The following is a 25,404-nucleotide window of genomic DNA, read 5'->3' as shown; positions in this document are numbered from 1 at the left end:
TTTATGTCTTTGTTTCTTCTTTGTTTTGTTTTTTTCTTTTTTCTTTCTTTAGGTACATAAATTTGGTATATAAACTTTGTATACATGTTGGAAATTATGCTCTGTAATGTATATTATATGCTCTGTAATGTAATATGATAAGGTATACATATGTGACATAAGAACGTTAGAAAGAAAGAAAGAAAGAAAGAAAGAAAGAAAGAAAGAAAGAAAGAAAGAAAGTCAGGGCCTGGCAGGATGCGGATGAGTGGCGGTTGCCTGGCATTTAATGTCCCTTGTCCTTCCACAGTTCCTGGTCATGCTGTCACAGTGGTGCACCCAAACACACTCCCTCACCCTCCAGAACCTCAAGCCCCGTCAGAGGGGGAAGAAGGAGACCAAGGAGGACTACATGAAAAGCACACGGTGAGTCAGACCCTCCTGGCAAGCCGGTCAGGGAGATTGACAAACCGGAAGGTGTGCAGAGGTGGGTGTCAGATGTCAGTGGTGGTTGCTCGTGAGTAGCAGGCAGGACTCCGACCTGCCTTTTACAGGTCTTACTGTGCAAACTATTTACAGTGCAGATCCACAAAGTTCATGATGTCTGTCTTAGTCACTTGCAGAATCCGGGAGTGGCCCCTTCCGGTTTCTCCCCCAACATAAGAACTTCGACAAACTCTACAACTCTGATGATCTGGACCTTTCCTTCACAGGGGCTGCCTGGAAGCTGGCCTGGAGTCGCTGCTGAAGGCCACCGGAAGCAACCTCTTGATTCTCCGGATTTCGCACTGCCCCAACATCTTGACAGATCGCTCCCTCTGGCTGGCCAGCTGCTACTGTCGAGCACTCCAAGCCGTCACCTACCGGTAGGCGGACAAAATACAACTCTCTTTTTTTAATAATAATAATAATAATTTCATTTTTAAAAATTTACATATACCGAAAAGAAAAAAACAATACATAAAAAGAAAAAGAAAGAAAGAAAGAAAGAAAGAAAGAAAGAAAGAAAGAAAGAAAGAAAGAAAGAAAGAAAGAAAATATATTTGTCAAATACATAAAATTATTTAAGGAGTACAAAGCATAATTTGAATAATCTATACACAATATTCCTAGAAAGAAATTACCTTCATATTTCTCCTTTCCTTTTTCATTCTTTACAGTCACTTTCTTTCTGTTTCACTATAGCAGTTTGAGTCCCTTATATAATCAATCTTTATTACAGTCCAGAGACCCAACAAATCATTACAAAGCAATACACAATTCATACAGACTACCTCCAGGTTAAACAAGCATTTTGTTCAAACTTAAAGATAGGGATCATTGGTTCTTGCAACCACCGATAAAAACTTTGCCACTGCTAATGTTCTAGCATTTGTCCGGTCTTCCAGTAGGAACCTGACACAGTGAGCCTCTGATTTTCCTGGGAAAGGTACCAGCAAGGGTAGTATCAGTTCAGCCCTGGCTTGCTCATATTTTGCACAATGCAACAAAATATGTTTTATGGAATCGATGTCTTGAGCACACGAGCAAAGTCTGTCCTGGTAGGGAACTCCTCTCAACCTGCCATCCAACACTGCCGAAGGAAAGACCTTTAGCCTGGCTTTGGTGAAAAGCCTTCAATAGTTTGGTGCTGTCAGGTTTTTAATGTAAGATGTTAACTTAAAGACATACCCATATTGTACTCCTACTGCCAGCGGACTACAGACTGTGTGTGATCGAGATCGCAAGTCACTGTGTGCATTATCCCATAATCTTTGTTTTAACAACTTTTGGGCGCCTTCATAACCCAGGTAATACAGTTGGCAGGGAGACAAACCAATAGAGGGGGCTTTTTTAACCATGGTTTTCTGTCATTTGCTGACAAATTCCTCATTGGTCAGGTGTTGGTACAAACCCTTCCTTAGATTAAACACTGAAATCCTGAGCCAATGTTTTAGGGCAGCCCACCACGCTTTAGTTGAAACTGGGCATTCACCAGCTTCTAACAGAAGTACAGAGTTGGGGACGCAGTTGGGTACCTGTAGCAGAGATCGTAGAAATTTTGCCTGAAAGCCATCTAGCTTTGGCAGGTCCCCATTATGCCAGACAGTTGCTGCGTACAGGAGTTGGGAAACGGGTTTTGTGTTGAAAACCCTTAAGGCTGCTGGAACATATTTGCCGCCCTTTGTGAAGAAGAATCTGAGTATGGCTAGCTTTGTAATCTCCGCCTTGACATGAGCCAACAGTGTGACGCGGCAGCTAAAAAAGCCAATGCAATTCTGGGCTGCATCAATAGGAGTATAGCATCTAGATCAAGGGAAGTAATAGTGCCACTGTATTCTGCTCTGGTCAGACCTCACCTGGAGTACTGTGTCCAGTTCTGGGCACCACAGTTCAAGAAGGACACTGACAAACTGGAACGTGTCCAGAGGAGGGCAACCAAAATGGTCAAAGGCCTGGAAACGATGCCTTATGAGGAACGGCTAAGGGAGCTGGGCATGTTTAGCCTGGAGAAGAGGAGGTTAAGGGGTGATATGATAGCCATGTTCAAATATATAAAAGGATGTCACATAGAGGAGGGAGAAAGGTTGTTTTCTGCTGCTCCAGAGAAGCGGACACGGAGCAATGGATCCAAACTACAAGAAAGAAGATTCCACCTAAACATTAGGAAGAACTTCCTGACAGTAAGAGCTGTTCGACAGTGGAATTTGCTGCCAAGGAGTGTGGTGGAGTCTCCTACTTTGGAGGTCTTTAAGCAGAGGCTTGACAACCATATGTCAGGAGTGCTCTGATGGTGTTTCCTGCTTGGCAGGGGGGTTGGACTCGATGGCCCTTGTGGTCTCTTCCAACTCTATGATTCTATGATTCTATGATTCTATGATTTTGAAGGGAGGTTTGCCAATGGTGCTTCCAAGATCCTGTATGATGGAATGTGAGCCCTAGATAACGGAAATATTTTATCTGTTCAAGGTTATGGCCATCCAGCACCCATTTAGACCGGGAGAAGCTTCTCTCGAAAACTAGAATTATAGATTTTTCATAATTAATGGATAAACCATTTCCAGAACAGTAATCAGAAAATTTCCTCAGCAGATAATTCAAACCCGGTCTGGAACGTTAGATGATGGCCGCGTCAGGTTTGAGGCCCTTATATGTTTGTCGAATTCCCCCTATCTCTATGTGGCTTCAACATTTCTCTTACATTTAAATTATCTGTATTCAACCGTTGAAAAAGAAATTTCCCTTATATCTGTGGAATGAATCTAGGCACAACCAAGTGTTGCTATTGGAACAGTATTTTGTCAGGTAATTTTTAAAACATTCCTTTCTTTAACCTAATTGCCTGAGTGGTTTCTTATTAATTCTGTCATTTTGGCAAGTTCGAGACAAAATGCAGTTCTCAACCAGTTTGGAAATGTGGCAGTGTGGTGCAGTGGTTAGAGCGCCAGACTAGGACCTGGGAGAGAGCAGGGTTCGAGTCCCGGCTCGGCCAGGAATTAATCTCTCTGCCTCTCAGCCTAGCCTACCTCACAGGCTGGGGATGAAATGAGGAGGGGGAGAAAAACAGAAAGAAACACAAAAAATCAGATAAAATACCGGTAAATAAGAAGCAGAACCTAATCTTGTTTTCCGCTGGCAAAACTGGACCCTACACAGATTCTCCTCTTTTTTTCTTTTTTAATTTGCATTTTATTTATTTGTTAACATTCTTATATTACATCGGTAAACGTTGCCATATTACATTACAGGACTTACTATAATATACGGTAATTTCCAACATGTATATGAAAATTATATACAAATTTTATATACCTAGAAAGAAAATGAAACAAAAAAAAGAAAGAACAAAGAGAAAAAACAAAAACAATTTCCCCCCCAAAATTATATACATAACAACACACTAGACTTCCTGTCTTTCCCTTTGTATATTCCTTTTTTACAAATGAATGTACTCTTATTATTGTATACATATTATCTAATACATTCCTATATCAATATGTGCTCTTAGTCTTATTTCTCAACTCAGTCTCACTCCAACGTCAATCAAATGCTAGCATAGATAGCGAACCTTTGCTGTATTTTTGAACATATGTTTTATATCTATCCCACTTTTCCATAAATTTTTGTTTTCAATTGCCTCTCAGGGTACAGTGGTGCCTCGCAAGACGAAATTAATCCATTCCGCGAGTCTCTTTGTCTAGCGGTTTTTTCGTCTTGCGAAGCAACCCTATTAGCAGCTTAGCGGATTAGCACTATTAGCGGTTTAGCGGCTATTAAAGGCTTAGCGGCTTAGCGGCTAAAAGGCTATTAGTGGCTTAGCGGCTTAGAAAAAGGGGGGGAGCGAAAAAAATCGCAAGACTCGCAAGACTTTTTCATTTTGCGAAGCAAGCCCATAGGGAAATTTGTCTTGAGAAGCGCATCGAAAAACGGAAAACCCTTTCGTCTAGCGGGTTTTTCGTCTTGCGAGGCATTCGTCTGTACCACTGTATTTGTTAACTGCGCCATTTCGGCAAATTCCTGTAGCTTGTAATGCCAGTTTATTATTGTCGGGGCTTCTTGTTCCTTCCACCCCTTTGCCACCAAAGTCCGAGCTGCGGCCGCTGCATATAAGATTCTCAAAGACCTTCCTGAGTGGGAGGTCTTCAGCCAAAGATTATTTTCCCCGCTGTCAAACGGCATATATGCAAAGCCACTTAATTACCGCCGTTTATGCAAGCTGGGTGGGAGGCCTGCAGCCAACGATCAGGCTAGCCCGTCAATCGGCATATGCAAAATTACTTAATTACTGTAATTTATGCAAGCTGTAGAGTTCTTCTTTTTCTTCCCTGTCTTGGCATCAAACGCTGTCGCCTGGCCACAGAATTCTGTGCTGCAAATGGAGGAAAAACACAATTGGAAAGAAAAACCCAGTATGGCTAGGGGGGTCGCACCTTTTTCAATACAATTTTTTAAAAAATAGCCCTACCCTGTAGTAGCATCTGGAGAGGCAGAGAGGGTTTTCCTGGCATCAAGAGAAGGGCGTGTGTGGTTTGCCAGCTGATCTTCTGTGCGTCTGGCTGAGCTGTTGTTTTGGGAGAAATGATTGCTTTTCTGGATCAGGGAGGGAGATGCAGCTGTGAGGTTTGGTGGGTGAAAGAGAGCAGAATTTTGTTTGTTTGTTTGTTTAGTTGTTTAGTCGTGTCCAACTCTTCGTGTCCCCATGGATCAGAGCACGCCAGGCACTCCTGTCTTCCACTGCCTCCCGCAGTTTGGTCAAACTCATGCTGGTAGCTTTGAGAACACTGTCCCACCATCTCGTCCTCCGTCGTCCCCTTCTCCTTGTGCCTTCCATCTTTCCCAACCTCAGGGTCTTTTCCAGGGAGTCTTCTCTTCTCATGAGGTGGCCAAAGTCTTGGAGCCTCAGCTTCAGGATCTGTCCTTCCAGTGAGCACTCAGGGCTGATTTCCTTCAGAATGGAGAGGTTGGATCTTCTTGCAGTCCATGGGACTCTCAAGAGTCTCCTCCAGCACCAGAATTCAAAAGCATCAATTCTTCGGCGATCAGCCTTCTTGATGGTCCAGCTCTCACTTCCATACATCACTACTGGGAAAACCATAGCTTTAACTATACGGACCTTTGTTGGCAAGGTGATGTCTCTGCTTTTTAAGATGCTGCCTAGGTTTGTCATTGTTTTTCTCCCAAGGAGCAGGCGTCTTTTAATTTCGTGACTGCAGTCACCATCTGCAGTGATCATGGAGCCCAAGAAAGTCAAATCTCTCACTGCCTCCATTTCTTCCCCTTAAGGAATAAATAATTTTTAAAATAGGAAATGTAATGAATGGAAGGGAGGCGGTGGCCAATTTTGCTGACCTTTTCTGAGGACCCAAGTCATCAGACTGCTGCTGTTTGAACTCCCCATCTCCAGACAGGGCTGGGGAAATCTTGGCACATCCTGATTCTCAATAAAGCACCTTCCTGTGTCCCTATGAACGAAAACTGAAATAAAAGGACTGTTAAGTTGTGGGCGAACATATCAGACAACACAGCGATTCTTCCAAAGCAGCTCTTTATTTGTAAGCTGGAACAGAACTGAACTGAGGAGCTCAGTCAGCCTGCTTATATAGAGCTCCAGTACCTCGTTACTGTAACAACTTTCTAAAACTATCCAATCACTGAACATTACTTTCGATCCTTCATTTGCATACAAACTATCCAATCACTGAATGTCACTTTCGACCCTTCATTTGCATAACTATCTACAGTATCCCCCTGCTGGCCCAGGGTGAGAACTTCAGTACATAACAAGGACTCCCTTTGCTCCAATTGTTCATTCATTCGGAAACGAATCCATATTCCCCTGTGTGCCAGAAGATTGGGGAGAAGGAGGCCTTTGCCCTCCATTCCAGGCCGACAGCTAAGACCCCCCTGAGAACATCACAGACCACCCAAGAGCAGTGAAAAGACAGCGGAGGTGTGAAATAATAAGGAACTTTTTCTTTGCTTCAAGCCTGGGGGTATGACAGGCAAGCATCTGCAATAGAATTTTAAGGTCATATAAATATATATCATAAATGTTCATAAATGTACCAATGTCTGGAGCAGCACAGGAAGACCGTCCTGAAACCATTTTGACTCCCAAGCTGACCAAATGTTTCTTTGCAAGGAGGGAGCAGGGTGAGGGAACCTACATTGTCACAGGAAATAAGTAATCACCATTTCAAATGGAATGGGCAGACTATCAGGAAAGGCAATCAGATAAGGCATTATCAGAATACCTGCCAGACAGGAAAAACAACAACACTCAAATTTCTGTTGTAGACCGCCTTTTCTGTGATGTAGGTATGATGTTTGTGGGGGGTGGTCTTGTGTTACACCCCTTCTGTGATGTATGTATGATGTATGGAGGGGTGGTCTTGAGCTCCAGGGCAGGGAATTTAAAATGTCTATATAAGGGCGGGCACACCTTTGTTTGGGGTCCTCTTCCTTTCCTGCGTGTGAGGGGAGCACCCTGTTGCAACAGATCAATAAAGATCAGGCTTACAAGCTGCTTTGCTTCTCAATATTCTCTGGATGGCCTCTGTTATTTTCTCCTACCAATAGGGAACTCACGTAAGGACTCTATAAGAGCTCTTGTGTCCCCCATAAGGGAATAAGGGCAGATTTTGTTTACAGCACAGCACGGCTGGGCTTTATCCTTGGCAAGACTGGCACGGCGAAGCGGCTTAGTGTGCCGGCAGGGGAGTGCGCAACTGTCCCCGTGTCAGGACGTCTGGGAGAAACCGTGCAATTAGCCCAGCTTGAATGGGCTGGTGAGATTGTCTTAGATTAGGAGGCTGGGCTGGCGTGGAGAACACATCTGGGATGTGCAGAGGAGCTGTGGGTGGCACTTTGCAAAACAAGCGGCTGGGGTGGGTATCGCTTTGAGAGCCTGAGCATCTCTGAGCATCTCCCGGTGAGCAAAAGATCACAGCGTTCCCACTGTTATAAGAAATCGGCTCCCTTTCCCTTATGGGGTATTCCGGAGCCCGCATAGAGTCCTTAAGTGGATTCCCTACACTGGCTCCCAGTACATTTCTGAGCACAATTCAAAGTGTTGGTGCTGACCTTTAAAGTCCTAAACAGCCTCAGAACGATGGGGGTGGAGCTGCTCCTTCAGGTATACTGGGCCGAGGCCGTTTAGGGCTTTCAAGGTCAGCACCAACACTCTGAATTGTGCTCGGAAACACACTGGGAGCCAAAGTAGATCTTTCAGGACCGGTGTTATGTGGTCTCGGCGGCCACTCCCAGTCACCAGTCTTGCTGCCACATTCTGGATTAGTTGTAGTTTCCGGTTCACCTTCAAAGGTAGCCCCATGTAGAGCGCATTGCAGTAGTCCAAGCGGGAGATAACCAGAGCATGCACCACTCTGACGAGACAGTCTGCGGGCAGGGAGGGTCTCATCCTGCGTACCAGATAGAGCTGGTAAACAGCTGCCCTGGACACAGAATTGACCTGCTCCTCCATAGACAGCTGTGAGTCCAGAATGACTCCCAGGCTGCACACCTGGTCCTTCAGGGGCACAGTTACCCCATTCAGGATCAGGGAGTCCTCCACACCCGCCTGCGTCTTGTCCCCCAAAAACAGTATGATGGACCTGGGTGTGTTCTGCCTGGAGAAGAGGAGACTGAGAGGAGATAGGATCTTCAAATATCTTCAGGGCTGTCACATGGAAGAGGGAACAAGCTTGTTTTCCCCTGCCCTGGAGGGCAGGACTCGAACCAGTGGCTTCAAGTTACAAGAAAGGAGATTCCGACTAGATGTATGTAAAGACTTTCTGTCTGTAAGAGCTGTTTGACAGTAGAAGTGGTGGACTCTCATTCTTTGGAGGTTCAGAGCTGGAGAGGGGAGCGCAGGATGTGCTGGAAGAAGAGGAAGAGGTAGGCCGGGCAAGTGAAGGGCTAGGTCTTTCCCCAGCCTCTCCTGCACCACTGTCTCCCAGAAACAGCGGCGGTCTGAAAAGGGATGAGCAAAGGGAGCTGCCATGTAGGCATAGTCTCTGGCTGCATGAGCACAGTCCCTTAGTGGGAGGTACATTGAATTAACTATCTTCTGTGTGACTGGGGAGCACCCATTTCACCCAGCCAGCCACCCACCAGCTGGCGTCATCTGAAGGCTGCTAGGGTGGGGTTAAATCCTCTGTCGGCTGTGCATCCCTGTTTCCAGCAGCTAATGAATGGGGTTAAATCCTGCTCAGTCTGGCAGGATCATTAGCAAAATAACAACAAACCTATGATTACGTGAAACATACTCAATAAACACACAAGACGTAATCGGCTGTACTTTTGAATAAATAAGGTATACTATTCATTGTATCAAATTGTAAATTTCAACAGAAGTCTCATAAAGTTCAACGGAAAAAGCAGAAGACCCAGTGGATCAGTTCATTCTATATTCCATTCATGCATAAGGGCCATACGTGTATATAGTCTGGCAGGATTGCATAGAAACAAGTACAGTGAAGGGGCCTGTCTGGTCTCAATAGACGGGGAGTTCCAAAGTTTAGGTGCCGCCACACTAAAAGATCGAGCGCTCACAAATTCAGAATGGCACCCATCATGGAGTATGCTTGTCAGCAGATCACACCGGTCAAAGCTGGAGTTAACCCTTTATTGGCTCTTCACAAACTTGGCTGAGTTTCCTGCCTAATAAAACTGCTGCCACATTTTGCAAAGCTAAGCGGGGTCCGGGTTCAAAATGGATGGAGTGTTGCGATACCTACATTGCATCGGGGTTGGACCAGCAGGCACAACCAGCAACAAGTCTCTTGTGAATGAGGCAGGGGATGCAGTGAAACAAATTCGCTAGACTTTAATCATGAAAGAAATTCAAGGCAGATGGACTCATAGAGTGATAGGCGTGCAGACGATCGTGGGGGTCTTCCTCCTCTCCTTCATTTGGATGATTTTCTGCGGCAGATTGCACGGGCACAGAAAAAGTGCTCGCCTGACATTTGCTCTGCTTGCTATTCCATGCATATCCTTCCCAGCTGAGACAGTGCTGTTGAACCCGATCTGGCTTTCGCTGCTGGCAACGAATCCTGCAAAACCACCAGCGGTCAGTTCTTGCCATCCACTTTATTGCTCCAGGAACAGCAGCTTTTGCTGTGACTTTTCCTTCTAGGCAGCCCCAGTCCACCTCCCAAGACTGCTGCTACTCAGCCCGTAGTTTAGAGAAAAGGCACGCGTACGAGCTGGCAGGATAATAAGAAAGGCGATAGAAAAACGTTTCCCTCCCTCTCGTAATGCTAGAATGCCAATGAACATCCAGCGGAGGCGAATGGTGGAGGATTAAGGTCAGAAAAAGGAAAGTACCATCTTCCACAGTTAACCTGTGGAACTCCCTCCCACAGGAGACTGTGATGGCGACCATTTAAAAGGGGAGGAGAGGGCTGCTGATGGATGTTAGTACTATGGCTACGCTCTGCCCTCCACAGTTGGAGATTTCTGAATCCCAGTTGCTGGAAACCACAGGAAGGGAGATTGGTCTTGTGTTCGAATCCTGCTTGCGGGATTCCCATTGAGGCATCTGGTTGGCCATTATGAGAGCAGGACGCTGGGCTGGAGGGGGCATAACAATAATAATAAAATGTTATTTATATCCCGCCCTCCCCATCCGAAGCCGGGCTCAGAGCGGCTAACAACAATAAATGTAACACACAGCAATCTAAAATCAATTCATTGGCACAAGGCAGCTTTTGCTATTTCTCTGTCTCCAGGTTCTCTCTCTCATTGCCGTCGCTTCCTTCCTTCCCTTCTTCCCTCGTTCATCCCCTTCCACCCGGCAGGATCAGGCCCACCTGGGCAGCCCCTGCTTGGCAGCTCAGCATCCTGCCCACGTGTTTTAATTAACGGCAAGCCAAGCCGGTCAGGGCGCCTTGGCAGGCGGCTTCCTGGGAGACGGATGAGCGTTCCAGATAATATGATTCTGCTTATTTTTAGGCTCAACCGAAGCGTAGAAGTAGGTCATTCACAAATTAGAAAACAGCAAAGCTTACCTTTTAGGCAGAGCGGTGCCACCAGGTAATTCTCACCCCGGGGGCTTGGCCTGGGCCTCCCCTTTTGCCCCTTCCACCCAGAAGAGGGACAAGCCTGAGGTGTTTTATATATATATATATATATATATATATATATTTGCTTTCGTAGATTTTCACGGGTACAGGAATGCAGGTTTTGGTGTCTTCGGGTGTCTTCCCGTGTAAGAGTTGGGGTGTCTAGGCGACGTTTCGACGAGGTCTCACTCGTCATCTTCAGGCTGGTGCTTACGGCTTCTTGTTACTGGAACAGAGCAGGATCTCAGTGTTTGAGTTCCTATAAATACTGTTGAGGGGGTGTGGTGTATTCTGGGCAGAGAGGAAGTTCCCAGGATAGTGTGACTTTTCTTCTTTTGTTCCTTAATTACTTGAGGGATATCTTGAGTGATTTCTTGAGTGATATTCTGAGTACCACTTAGGAGGGTCATTAAGAGTGGATTAGTTGCTAAAGCTTTCGTGTCTTGACCTCTTGAGCTTGTGAAGAGTTTTTCTGAGAAGATGGCTGTACTGCACTTAGTTGTGCTCTGGCTTGGCTTCGTGTATAGGGGCGAGCTGTGGTTTTGTGCCCTGTGCCAGTCAGATCTGTGTAGGGATTGCAGGGGGGTGTAGCATCCGGAGGTGCCACTATGGTTTGGCTACTGGATGGTGTCTGTAATTTATCTGTGGAGAGGGTCTGGGTTTGGGTCTGGTGTGGTTGATTGGTGATGGCGTTCTGTGTGCCTCTGGTTCTGGTGTCGGTTTTTGTGGGGAGGGCTAATTTCCAGATGTCTGGCAGGCGGGACGTGTCGTCACGCTTGTTCATGTTGTGAGGGTGTTTCTCTATCTCGATGGCTTCCATGATTATTCTCTTGTGGTGATGTTCCATGTTAAAGAGCAATTTGGAATCTGCAAAATTAATTTCGTGTCCTGTTTCTTTCATGTGTTGGAAAAGAGAGGAAGTTTTTTCTTCTTTTTTGACGGCATTCTTGTGTTCTGCGATACGTGCATTTATTCGTCTGTTTGTTTGTCCAATGTACGTGGCTGGGCAGACTTTGCAGGGTATTTCATAGACCCCTTGGTTTTCCAACTGGATTTTATCTTTGGGGTTTCTGAGGATATTGGCTATTTTTTGGTTGGTGCAAAAGGCTGTTTTGATATTGTGTTTATGGAGGAAGCCAACAACCAACTTCCCTTCCTTGACGTCCTAATCTACAAAAAACCTGATGGCTCCCTAGGACACACCATCTACCGGAAAAAAACACACACCAACCGCTACTTACATGCACAATCACACCACCACCCTGCACAAATAAACTCCGTAGCCAAGACTCTCATCTCCAGAACCAAACGCCTGGCTGACAAAGACCACTTGACAACTGAGTTACAGAATCTCTCAAATGTGTTAATCGCCAATGGATACCAGCAAAACAGGGTTACGAAGCTAATCCAAAAAGAAACACCCCCCAAAAACCAAGACACAGAAGAAAACAATGGCATGGCCCTCCTTCCTTATATCAAGGGCACTACAGATAAAATTAGCAAAATCCTCCATAAACACAATATCAAAACAGCCTTTTGCACCAACCAAAAAATAGCCAATATCCTCAGAAACCCCAAAGATAAAATCCAGTTGGAAAACCAAGGGGTCTATGAAATACCCTGCAAAGTCTGCCCAGCCACGTACATTGGACAAACAAACAGACGAATAAATGCACGTATCGCAGAACACAAGAATGCCGTCAAAAAAGAAGAAAAAACTTCCTCTCTTTTCCAACACATGAAAGAAACAGGACACGAAATTAATTTTGCAGATTCCAAATTGCTCTTTAACATGGAACATCACCACAAGAGAATAATCATGGAAGCCATCGAGATAGAGAAACACCCTCACAACATGAACAAGCGTGACGACACGTCCCGCCTGCCAGACATCTGGAAATTAGCCCTCCCCACAAAAACCGACACCAGAACCAGAGGCACACAGAACGCCATCACCAATCAACCACACCAGACCCAAACCCAGACCCTCTCCACAGATAAATTACAGACACCATCCAGTAGCCAAACCATAGTGGCACCTCCGGATGCTACACCCCCCTGCAATCCCTACACAGATCTGACTGGCACAGGGCACAAAACCACAGCTCGCCCCTATACACGAAGCCAAGCCAGAGCACAACTAAGTGCAGTACAGCCATCTTCTCAGAAAAACTCTTCACAAGCTCAAGAGGTCAAGACACGAAAGCTTTAGCAACTAATCCACTCTTAATGACCCTCCTAAGTGGTACTCAGAATATCACTCAAGAAATCACTCAAGATATCCCTCAAGTAATTAAGGAACAAAAGAAGAAAAGTCACACTATCCTGGGAACTTCCTCTCTGCCCAGAATACACCACACCCCCTCAACAGTATTTATAGGAACTCAAACACTGAGATCCTGCTCTGTTCCAGTAACAAGAAGCCGTAAGCACCAGCCTGAAGATGACGAGTGAGACCTCGTCGAAACGTCGCCTAGACACCCCAACTCTTACACGGGAAGACACCCGAAGACACCAAAACCTGCATATATATATATATATATATATATATATATATATATATATATATGCTTTCGTAGATTTTCACGGGTACAGGAATGCAGGTTTTGGTGTCTTCGGGTGTCTTCCCGTGTAAGAGTTGGGGTGTCTAGGCGACGTTTCGACGAGGTCTCACTCGTCATCTTCAGGCTGGTGCTTTCGGCTTCTTGTTACTGGAACAGAGCAGGATCTCAGTGTTTGAGTTCCTATAAATACTGTTGAGGGGGTGTGGTATATAGCCTCCAACGTTCTGGGCAGAGGGGAAGTTCCCAGGTTAGTGTGTCTTTTCTTCTTTTGTTCCTTAATTACTTGAGGGATATCTTGAGTGATTTCTTGAGTGATATTCTGAGTACCACTTAGGTGGGTCATTAAGTGTGGATTAGTTGCTAAAGCTTTCGTGTCTTGACCTCTTGAGCTTGTGAAGAGTTTTTCTGAGAAGATGGCTGTACTGCACTTAGTTGTGCTCTGGCTTGGCTTCGTGTATAGGGGCGAGCTGTGGTTTTGTGCCCTGTGCCAGCCAGATCTGTGTAGGGATTGCAGAGGGGTGCAGCATCCGGAGGTGCCACTATGGTTTGGCTACTGGATGGAGTCTGTAATTTATCTGTGGAGAGGGTCTGGGTTTGGGTCTGGTGTGGTTGATTGGTGATGGCGTTCTGTGTGCCTCTGGTTCTGGTGTCGGTTTTTGTGGGGAGGGCTAATTTCCAGATGTCTGGCAGGCGGGACGTGTCGTCACGCTTGTTCATGTTGTGGGGGTGTTTCTCTATCTCTATCTCTATCTCTATCTAGCCATCGAGATAGAGAAACACCCCCACAACATGAACAAGCGTGACGACACGTCCCGCCTGCCAGACATCTGGAAATTAGCCCTCCCCACAAAAACCGACACCAGAACCAGAGGCACACAGAACGCCATCACCAATCAACCACACCAGACCCAAACCCAGACCCTCTCCACAGATAAATTACAGACTCCATCCAGTAGCCAAACCATAGTGGCACCTCCGGATGCTGCACCCCTCTGCAATCCCTACACAGATCTGGCTGGCACAGGGCACAAAACCACAGCTCGCCCCTATACACGAAGCCAAGCCAGAGCACAACTAAGTGCAGTACAGCCATCTTCTCAGAAAAACTCTTCACAAGCTCAAGAGGTCAAGACACGAAAGCTTTAGCAACTAATCCACACTTAATGACCCACCTAAGTGGTACTCAGAATATCACTCAAGAAATCACTCAAGATATCCCTCAAGTAATTAAGGAACAAAAGAAGAAAAGACACACTAACCTGGGAACTTCCCCTCTGCCCAGAACGTTGGAGGCTATATACCACACCCCCTCAACAGTATTTATAGGAACTCAAACACTGAGATCCTGCTCTGTTCCAGTAACAAGAAGCCGAAAGCACCAGCCTGAAGATGACGAGTGAGACCTCGTCGAAACGTCGCCTAGACACCCCAACTCTTACACGGGAAGACACCCGAAGACACCAAAACCTGCATATATATATATATATATATACTGTATATATAACATATCATTTTCAACAGTAATTAAACATACTTTTACATCTTACTCAATTTTTTTTACTTCCATCAATCCTGTCTGAAAATTTTCCAATCTAATCTCTCAGTATGCATTTCTTATCTTCCCTATTACATTTCAAACTCATAACCAATATCTCTATCTTTTTCTACTTTAGAAAAATTCCTTCCAGTAGCACCTTAAAGACCAACTAAGATAGTTCTTGGTATGAGCTTTCGTGTGCATGCACACTTCTTCAGATACACTGAAACAGAAGTTGCCAGATCCTTCTATATAGTGAGAAGGTGGGGAGGGGTATTACTCAGAAGGGTGGTGGGAATGGGTGATTGGCAGATAGCTGAGATGAGCCTGTTGACGACTCTTAACGACTGCAATAGGTCTTACAGGAAAAGGCAAGGGGTGAGAAGGTGAAAAATGGCTTAGTCATGTATAATGAGATAAGAATCCAATGTCTCTGTTCAGACCAGGTCTCTCCATGGTTTTAAGTTTGGTAATGAGTTGCAATTCAGCAGCTTCTCTTTCCAGTCTATTTCTGAAATTCCTTTGTAGTAAAACAGCTACTTTGAGATCTTGTATAGAATGTCCTGGGAGATTGAAGTGTTCTCCTACTGGTTTCCAATATAGAGTGTCCTTCAGCTCTCTATATTGGACAAACAGGCCAAACCTTATGCCAAAGAATAAACGGACATAAATCTGACATCAAGAATCACAAAACAGAGAAACCAGTAGGTTCTATTTTGACTATGGCAGACCACAGCTACCTACCTGTAACTTTTTCTACTTTGTAACACTTCGTATATTTCTCCTTACAAAACTTCTTGCAGTCCTACTAGCGTAATTTGTTGATTACAGTTGCTCTTCAAATAATTCATATACTTCTTCCAAACTTCTGTAAATCTCTGGTCCCGCAGGTTTCGAATCCTTCCTGTCATTTTGTCCAATTCTGCATAGTCCATTAATTTTGTCTGCCATTCTTCTTTTGTTGGAATTTCTTCTTGCTTCCATTTATGGGCTAACAATACTCTTGCCGCTGTTGTTGCGTTTAAGAACAATTTAACATCTTGTCTATTAATGTCTTGGCCTATAAAACCAAGTAAAAATGCTTCTGGTTTTTTAAAGAATGTATATTTCAAGATCTTTTTCATCCCATTATATATCATTTCCCAGAAGTTCTTTACTTTCATACATTCCCACCACATATGATAAAATGTTCCTTCTTTTTCTTTACATTTCCAACATTTATTATTTGTCTTATTCATTTTCGCTCATTTCACTGGTGTAATAATATCATCTGAGCCTGAGATGTTTTTCAGATTGGAAAACCAAATGGCATCTTCACCCTAGGTTAGAGTTACCATATTTTGTAGAGCAGAAAAGAGGACACATTTGCCAGCGCCTGGGGCGGGAGGGAAGGGGTGTGGGAGCAGGCGAATGCTACAATGTCCCTTCAAAATGTACGAAAACAATCCAGATATTCTGCCAAATTATAAAAAATTTTAATAGGACTTTCCATGCTTCTAGTTCGGAGGGTTCTGATCATCTCATATCTCTAATGCTTTTCATAGTCATGGATTATATGATATGTATATGTATAATTTGGAATATTTAATGTGATTTGATTGGATTGTTAAAGTGGAAAATTTCATAAAAATGAATTTTTAAAAATCAAAATGTACAAAAACAAGGACCTGATCCTTTCCTGCATCGTGCAAAACTATGTATATGTTTAAACAAAATGAAAAAATTCCTTCCAGTAGCACCTTAGAGACCAACTAAGTGACATATGTTTGTCACTTGGTTGTCTAGTAACATAAAAAGTAGCCCACTTCCATACCCCCCTGACATTTTGGTAAATTCAAAAAATCCTCCTGCACCGAAATTTTACCCCTGAAAAAGAGGGCATGTCCTGGAAAAAGAGGGTGTATGGGCCCAGATCCATTTTTTTTACTGCTTCGGTTTTTTGGTTTTTTAAAAACAATCAAGTGGTATGAATTTCATGAAATTGGGTTGTTGTTTTTAATTAAACTTTTAACCACACGTAACAGCTACGGAAAATTAAAATCGAAAATAAAACAACAACCAACAATCAGAGAGTCGTCTCCAAGTACACAAGCAGAACTTTGTTAAAGTTTGTTTGCTAAAACCATTGCAATCTTAACGAACGTGAAATAATACATGGCAACATCCGTTGCTTGGACTGTTGGCTACAAAGGAAAAGGCATATCATATCAGCGGCAGTTCTGGTCTGCAGGGTTTTATACAAAGGCAGGAGGAATGGAGGGGGGGGAATCTGATTTAAAATATCTGCTTCCTGTTCGCCAAACTGAGCTGTAGACCGTAGGCACTGTTCTAGCACACGCTCCGTTGTTTGTATAATCTATAAAGTCGCCCCAGACTATGTAAAGTTATAATATTTCTTGCTACCTTCAATTTCCACATCAATTTTTCCCCAATAATGCTACCTGTGGGATTGCATCATGCTCAGTAATTGCAATGATTTCCATGTCCTGGCAATGGTTATTATTGGCGCAGTATAATAATAATAATAATAATAATAATAATAATAATAATAATAATAATGGCATTACCTGCTAAGGGCAGTACCTGTGCAGGGGACACTTCATGCTCCTTCCAGGCTAATTTTTATTTTTATTTTTATTATTATCATCATCACCATCATCATTACTATATTTATTTATTTATACCCTGCCCATCTGGCTGGATTTCCCCAGCCACTCTGGTTGGCTCCCAACAGAATATTAAAAACACAATAAACTATCAAACATTAAAAACTTCCCTAAACAGGGCTGCCTTCAGATGTTTTCTAAAAGTCGGATAGTTGTTTATTTCCTTGACATCAGATGGGAGGGTGTTCCACAGGGCAGGCGCCACCACCAAGGAGGCCCTCTGCCTGGTTCCCTGTAACCTCACATCTTGCAGGGAAGGAACCGCCAGAAGGCCCTCGGAGCTGGACCTCAGTTTCTGGGCTGAACGATGGGGGTGGAGACGCTCCACGCCAATCAATCAATCAATCAATCAATAATTTTCACTCGCCTTGCTAAATCCTAAATCTAAATCATCCTCCTGCTAATTCACATGAAACACAATCCACGTTCTCCAGTACTTCTTCGTTTGGCTATACTTCTATTTTCATCAACGCAGAATCCATCTGCCAAAAGATGCCATTTTTGAGGAATCTGAAGAACACCTGAGTTCTGGGAAAGGGTGGATCAGATGCAATTTGACGCTCATCTGCTCCTAGGAAGTTGTTCATCTCTTTCCACCTTCCCATTTCTTTGTTGCAGGAGTTCCACTGACCCCGTGGGCCATGAGGTGATCTGGGCACTGGGAGCAGGCTGTCGAGACATCATCTCCTTACAGGTGGCGCCGCTGCACCCTTGGTAAGAATGCCGGAGTGTGCATTTAATACCCTGGCACCTTTGCCGGTATTTTCCTCTCTTTCCTCCATGCACACACACACACACACACACACACACACACACATGGAAATAGCAACACCTGCAGGGCAATTTTCATGGACGAAATTGTGTGTGCAGGGAGGGTTCCCAGCACTGCGGCAGCAGTCAGACTCACACACACACACACACACACCGCCGTGGCTGATGTGAAACTTTTCAAAAACACCTCTCAGAGTACAACTGGGATGGATCCAGACACAGGTGAAAAACCACTATAAATAAGTGAGAAATTAGATTATAACAAAAGGAGGAAAAAAATCTCTATGGTAAATCGTGTTTTAAAAATTCCTGCTCTCTGGCGCCATCTGGTGTTGCATGTTCATATTGCATTCAAATCGCTGTTTCTTCACTAACGTAGCTGAGTCCCTCGATGCGGCAAAGAAATTTGTTTTCAGGTCTTGCAATGGCGTGCTTAGTTGCAGAGCTCAGGGGTTTATTTATTTTAAGCTAAAGTCAGGCAGAGCAGGCAGCAGCCCCTTCTCCTCCCACCGTTTTGCAGCTTAGAATCACCCTCCCCTAAGAGCTTTTCCATTTGCAGACGGAACCATGTAGGTCAGGGGATGGCAAATCTTTTCAGCAGGGGGCCGCTCCACTGTCCCTCAGACCTTGTGGGGGGCCTGACTATATTTTGGGAACAAAAATGGTGCAAGGGCACCACGGACCCCAGTGGCTGCTTACCTGTGTCTTGCAAGTGGCAGGGGCTGGTGGCGGCAGGACGAGGAGCGGCGCGCGAAAGGGCTCCGGAGAGGGGCTGCTTAAAATGGCGGCCGCTCGAGCGCTGCTGCTGCTGGCACCAACAAAGCCCAGCCCCCTTCCTCCTCTAGGCAGGGCAGGAAGAAGCCAGGAGGAGGGAGGAGGCGCGTCACCACCGTGGGAGGGAGAAGGAAAGAAGGTGCACGCTGGTGATCCACACAGCGATTCCCGGACCTTCCGCAGGCTGGATCCAGAAGGCAATTGGGCCTGATCCGGCCCGTGGGCCTTAGTTTGCCAACCCATGATGTAGGGCTTACCTGTGTCTTGCGAGCGGCAGGGGCTGGTGGTGACGGGAGAGGAGCGGCGCACGAAACTGCTCCAGAGAGGAGCTGCTTAAAACAGCGGCTGCTCGAGCGCTGCTGCTGCTGGCACCCACAAAGCCCAGCCCCCTTCCTCCTCTAAGTAACTGTTAAGTTGTGGGTGAACATATCAGACGACACAGCGATTCTTCAAACAGCTCTTGTTTATTCAGAGACCAGAACAGAACTGAACTGAAGGTCTCAGTCAGCCTGCTTATATAGAGCTCCAGTACAACGTTACTGTAACAACTTTCTAAAACTATCCAATCACTGAACGTCACTTTCGATCCTTCATCTACAGTATCCCCCTGCTGGCCCAGGGTGAGAACTTCAGTACATAACACCAACCAACCCCTGTGTTGCAAAGAGCGTCAGCAATGTCTAGGCAACACAATGACCATGCCCATACACAATAGACAATCTTTATAGAATTCCTTCAAACCATAACAAGTACAAAATGAAATTTTTAGTCTCAAAGTCTCTGAAAATCTTTAAATGAAGCTAAGTACCAGACTTTGTATGATGAAAGACAAGCTGTGAAGCTTTGTGTATTCAGCAAATATGATGTCCAACACTGAACAGTGATTCCGGATATTGACTACTGTTTCGTAGACATGAGCACTGTTCAACAGCATTTGATATATTCATTTACATACATTCATTCGAAATAAGAATTCTACGAAACAGTAGTCAATATCCGGAATCACTGTTCAGTGTTGGACATCATATTTGCTGAATACACAAAACATCACAGGTTGCCCTTCCTCCTCTAGGCAGGGCGGGGAGAAGCCAGGAGGAGGGAGGGAGGGAGGGAGGGAGGAGGCGCCGGCGCCACCACCATGTGAGGGAGAGGGAAAGAACATGTGCACTGGCGATCCACGCGGCGATTCCCGGACCGTCCACGGGCTGGATCCAGAAGGCAATTGGGCCTGATCCGGCCCATGAGCCTCAGTTTGCCGACACATGTTGTAGGGTCAACAATGGAGACCACAGGTCTTCTATAAATAAGTAAAATACAGTCATACCTCATGTTACGTTTGCTTCAGGTTGAATGTTTTCAGGTTGTGTCCTGTGGCAACCTGGAAGTACCGGAAAGGGTTACTTCCGGGTTTCGCTGCTCGCGCATGCACAGACGCGCAAAACAACGTCACACGCATGCGCAGAAGCGGCAAACCACGACCCGCACAGACACAGAGACATAGGTTGCTTTCTGCTCATGTTGCGAACGGGCCTCCGGAACGGATCCCGTTCGCAACCAGAGGTACCACTGTAGATATATTTCACCGCAAGGGTGAGAATGAACTTGGTATCTCCGCTGTCAGAGGCGAGAAATGCCCCTGATTACCAGGAGCTGGGAACCACAACGCAGGAGCAAAAAAAAAATAATGGAAGTAAAACTTTGCCTTGTCCCTGCACATTGCCGCTAGAAGCAGCGCTGGCTTCCAGAAGTACATATGGGGATGTGGCGGGGTCGGAGTTGGAGACTGCAAAAGTGCGAGGCAGGGAGGGAGCCCAGAGGGGGCGGGGCATGAGTGAGAGGGGGCGTGGTCTCTTTCGAGGTCGTGTCCCAATTTCCCTCCCTCAGGTGCAGGAGGGTCTGTGCCGCCTCCCCCCTGGGAAACCCAAAGTTTGGTGTATTATCGGAGCAGAAGGCAATCAGGTGTTCTGTGGCCTGCTGTTTGTTCCAATTTATCTCCAAAGAATTGTTTTTTCCGGGAGGAAAGTGTTGACAAGCTCCACATCACCTTTTAAACACCCGTTAAAGACCCTCCTTTCCCAACAAGCCTTTTAAGTGGAGATCTGTATCCATACGGGACTTGAAATTGTCCTTACGTACGAAATGTATTTTTAATACGCAAGCTGTCCTTAATTGCTTGCGCGGACAGAATGGTTTTGACGCATGGCGTTGTGGTTTTTATTGCTGATGTTTCCACTGCGAAATTGCTTAGAGATCTTTAATGGGAAGCAGTTCCTGGATGGGGTTTAGGACGAACAAAGCTGCCCTGGTGTCATCGTTGTGTTTTTGTTGCGATTCCTGGCTTTGCAGGGGGCTGGACTAGATGGCCCCTGGGATCGCTTACAGCTCCGCAGTTCCACGAGGGTAAAGAACGGAGAGGCAGCAACAGAATGATATGTGACAAAAAGAGAGAAGCGAGTCTCAAGACCGGTGCCAGTTTGGGATTTATTTTTTATTGTTATGCAAAGGGGGGGGGGGAATCCAGCACAATACAAGATATGAATTTGCATCCACTGCCTTTAGTTCTCTCCCTCCGACGTGTGATAAAACAAGTTTCTAAAAATGCCTTCTCTCTTTGCTTGTTACTCAGGGGGGCTGGGAAACAACTGGAGCTAAATTACATCTATTTTCACTGCACAGAACTCCCATAAGCCAAGGCAGATGACACATTCTTCTCCTAATTTGTGCCTGTTAATGACATTATGCAAATTGGAATGCTTTGATCAGCTTCTTGTCTGCATTTTCTTCTTCTTCTTCTTTTTTTTCCCCCCTCCAAAAAATAAAAAATTCCCTTCCAGCCAGCAACCAACCCGCTTCAGTAACCGCTGCCTGCAGATGATTGGGCGGTGTTGGCCACATTTGAGGGCACTGGGCGTCGGCGGAGCAGGTTGCGGAGTGCAAGGATTGGCCTCCTTAGGTAAATCTAGCCTCAGGCTCTCTGTCTGTGAAATGGGCTTCTAGGGGGCAGAAAGCCAGGGGCAGAACAGCGAACGCTTTGCATTCTGGGAATGTGATGGCCGTGGCGATGCCAAGAGGGTGTGTTTGCTTTCTTTCAGGCATGACCACCGGAATAAGAAGCCATAAATATTCTAGGTAAAGGTAAAGGGACCCCTGACAGTTAAGTCCAGTTGTGAATGACTCTGGGGTTGCAGCGCTCATCTCGCTTTACTGGCCGAGGGAGCCAGCGTTTGTCTGCAGACAGTTTTTCCGGGTCATGTGGCCAGCATAACTAAGCCACTTCTGGCGAAACCAGAGCAGCGCACAGAAACGCCATTTACCTTCCAAGCCTCTTGGGCATGCCGATAAGAAGGTCAGAAGTTTGAATCCCCGCGACAGGGTGAGCTCCTGTTGCTCTGTCCCAGCTCCTGCCAACCTAGCAGTTCAAAAGCACACCTGTGCAAGTAGATAAATAGGTACTGCTGCAACAGGAAAGTAAATGGCGTTTCCGTGTGCTCTGGTTTCCATCATGGTGTTTCGTTGTGCCAGAAGCAGTTTAGTCATGCTGGTCACACAACCTGGGAAGCTGTCTGTGGACAAATGCTGACTCCCTCAGCCTGAAAGCAAGATGAGCGCCACAACCCCAGAGTCTGGACTTAACATTCCAGGGTCCTTTACCTTTATATCTGTCTGTCTGCCTGCCTATATATCCATCTATCTATCTTCTATATCTATCCATCTATCCATCTATCTGTCATCTATCTATATCTATAAAGGTAAAGGTAAAGGGACCCCTGACCATTATGTCCAGTCATGACCAACTCTGGGGTTGCGGCGCTCATCTCGCTTTATTGGCCGAGGGAGCCGGCGTACAGCTTCTGGGTCATGTGGCCAGCATGACCAAGCCGCTTCTGGCAAACCAGAGCAGCACACGGAAATGTCGTTTACCTTCCTGCTGGAGCGGTACCTATTTATCTACTTGCACTTTGACGTGCTTTTAAACTCTAGGTTGGCAGGAGCAGGGACCGAGCAATGGGAGCTCACCCCGTCGTGGGGATTCGAACCACTGACTTTCTGACTGGCAAGCCCTAGGCTCTGTGGTTTAACCCACAGTGCCACCTGCATCCCCATCTATATCTATATCTCTATCTGTCTATATCATCTATCTATTATCTATCTATCTATCCATCTATCTATATCATCTATCTATCTATCTATCTATCTATCTATCTATCTATCTATCATCTATCTATCTATCATCTATCATCTATCATCTATCATCTATCATCTATCATCTATCTATCTATCTATCTATCTATATATCATCTATCTATCTATATCTCTATCTATCTATCTATCTATCTATCTATCTATCTATCTAATATATAGAATATGACGGTCGTGCAAATCCTGGCTGATCCCCAAACGCCTGTCTTTCTCCTCAGCCCGAAACTGCATGCGGCTGCAAGTGTTGGAGCTGGATCACGTGACGGAGGTGAACCAGGAAGTGGCAGCCGAGGTGTGTCGGGAAGGCCTGAAGGGGCTGGAGATGCTGGTCTTGACATCCACCCCGGTCACACCCAAAGCCTTGCTGCATTTCAACAGTGAGTGGGAACCCCCCTCCCCAGAAAAGCAAAGCCACAGGGCAGGTGGGCTGCGGGAGGGTTCCTGCCACGTTCCTAGGATGGCACCTAGGAAGCAGGGGAGACAGCCAACGAAAGATGGGATGGGACATCTAGAAGATTCTGGTCCAGTTGGCCATGGTGAGAAGAGGATGCTGGACCAAATGGGCCTGATCCTGCAAGACCTTCATATGTTGGGGCTCAGTGATAAGATCCCTGGAAACCCAACTGGCTGGTCATTGTTGGGGCAGCAAAGGTTCTCCTGTGTTTTTTGGGGTGGCTGGAAGAGACTCAAAAGAACCATCTCTACCGTGAGGACATATCAGTTTTGAAGTGGCTTAACTGTCATGGCTTCCTCCAAACTTTTTTTTTGGGGGGGACACACCAGGAAACGGAATTATGTTCACATGTGGTGGGGGTGTAAATATTTAATTTTTTTTTGGCCAAGGGTGTTTAAGGAGATAACAGAAATCACTGGGTTAAAGCTGACCAAAAGTCCAGAGGTAGCCCTATTCTCAATTTACAATAAGGTGCAAGGTTTGCAGGCAATAGTAATTATTATTATTATTATTATTATTATTATTATTATTATTATTATTATTATTTTGTTATTTATACCCCACCCATCTGAAGGACTTGCTCGCAAATTTATTGACAGCTGCACAAATTATTGTAGCTCAGAAGTGGAAGGGGCAAGCAGAATTTAAAACGGAAGAATGGTATAAAGAGGTGTGTGATATAGCCATTAATTATAAAGCAACATGTGTCATTAAGGTAAGACAGGGAATATGCAGGAGAATTGATTTTGAGGAGATATGGAGAGTGTTCGTAGAATTTATACTGTTAAAATGGAAAGGGGTCAAACCATCGCAAGAGGTGTTGAAATTTTGGGAGGTTGGATAGTTGCAATGGAATGGTCTCGGTGGAGGGTTGCACATTTTTATTCTTATTTATTTACGATTATTACTTTTTCAAAAAAATTAAAAAAGAGAAATAAAGGCACTTTCATTTTTTTAAAAAAAAACTTTGGGAGGGGGAATTCATGGGTGTGCTGCAGAGAGTCCTAATCTGAATTGGGGCCCAAGCATCTCCTTTGCGCTTTTTCGAAGTTATCCACACAGTTCCTTAACTCAGATGGCTTTAAGAGAGGATGAGATCGGGTGGCTATGAGCCATGATAGCTATGTTCTGACTCCATTTTTGGAAGCCTCTCTGTACCAGGAGCTGGTTTTGTGGGGAAATCTCCCGCCATGGGGAAGGGCAGGCAGGGCCAGCGGTGTTGCGCTCAGGTGCGGCTTGTGGGCTTCCCAAAAGGGGCATCTGCTGGCCACCGCGAGAGGAAGGCACTGGACTAGGTGGACCACTAGCAGTGTGACTTTTCCAGAAAAAGAGGTGCCAGAATTCACCAGGAACGCCTCCCTTGTTCTCTTATATAGGGGCATGGTGCCCACCTGAGAGGGGCCAGAACAGAGTTCCATTGAGTTCAAGCCGGGGGGGGGGAGCCCTGGCCATTAGCCTGGCTTTTTTATTTTATCACAGAGGTTGCCAACATGGCACCCATGGGTGCCAGTGTGCCAGCCAGTATGACCAGTATGGCAGTATTTTGTTGGAAGCTGCCCAGAGTGGCTGGGGAAGCCCAGCCAGATGGGCAGGGTATAAATAATAAATTATTAGTAGTATTAATATTAGTATTAGTATAAGTATTGGTATTATTATTAGTAGAATCCCCTCAAAAATCCAGAGTGTATGGTACTATTTGCTCTTCTTGCTTATTTAGGGTTATGCCACACACCCCATGGCAGCCATTTATATTTTGCCACACACCCAGTGGCAGCCATTTTGTATTATGCCACACACCCCATGGCAACCATTTTGTGTTATCCCTCGCACACCCCTTGGCAGCCATTTTGCATTATGCCCCACACACCCCATGGCAGCCATTTTGTACTATGCCACACACCCCATGACAGCC

General features: G+C 45.5%; 1 protein-coding gene and 1 long non-coding RNA gene across 2 annotated transcripts in view; both read left to right on the top strand.

Annotated features, from left to right (window-relative positions):
- LOC310686073 overlaps positions 1–25,404 on the top strand; it is a 143,792-nt gene that overhangs the window by 103,439 nt on the left and 14,949 nt on the right. The window lies entirely within an intron of this gene.
- Positions 1–25,404, top strand: part of FBXO41 (F-box protein 41) — a 77,371-nt gene that overhangs the window by 44,973 nt on the left and 6,994 nt on the right. Inside the window, exons 7-11 of the mRNA XM_083458691.1 lie at positions 290–405; positions 693–845; positions 17,912–18,007; positions 21,673–21,791; positions 23,257–23,415. Of these exons, the coding sequence (XP_083314817.1) occupies positions 290–405; positions 693–845; positions 17,912–18,007; positions 21,673–21,791; positions 23,257–23,415 (643 nt within the window). The remainder of the gene's footprint in view (positions 1–289; positions 406–692; positions 846–17,911; positions 18,008–21,672; positions 21,792–23,256; positions 23,416–25,404) is intronic.

The sequence above is a fragment of the Podarcis liolepis genome (genome assembly GCF_965112155.1).
Source record: "Podarcis liolepis genome assembly, chromosome: 9".
Taxonomy (NCBI): Eukaryota; Metazoa; Chordata; class Lepidosauria; order Squamata; family Lacertidae; genus Podarcis; species Podarcis liolepis.
The sequence above is the reverse complement of the archived record's forward strand: the minus strand, read 5'-3'. Positions and strand labels throughout refer to the sequence as shown.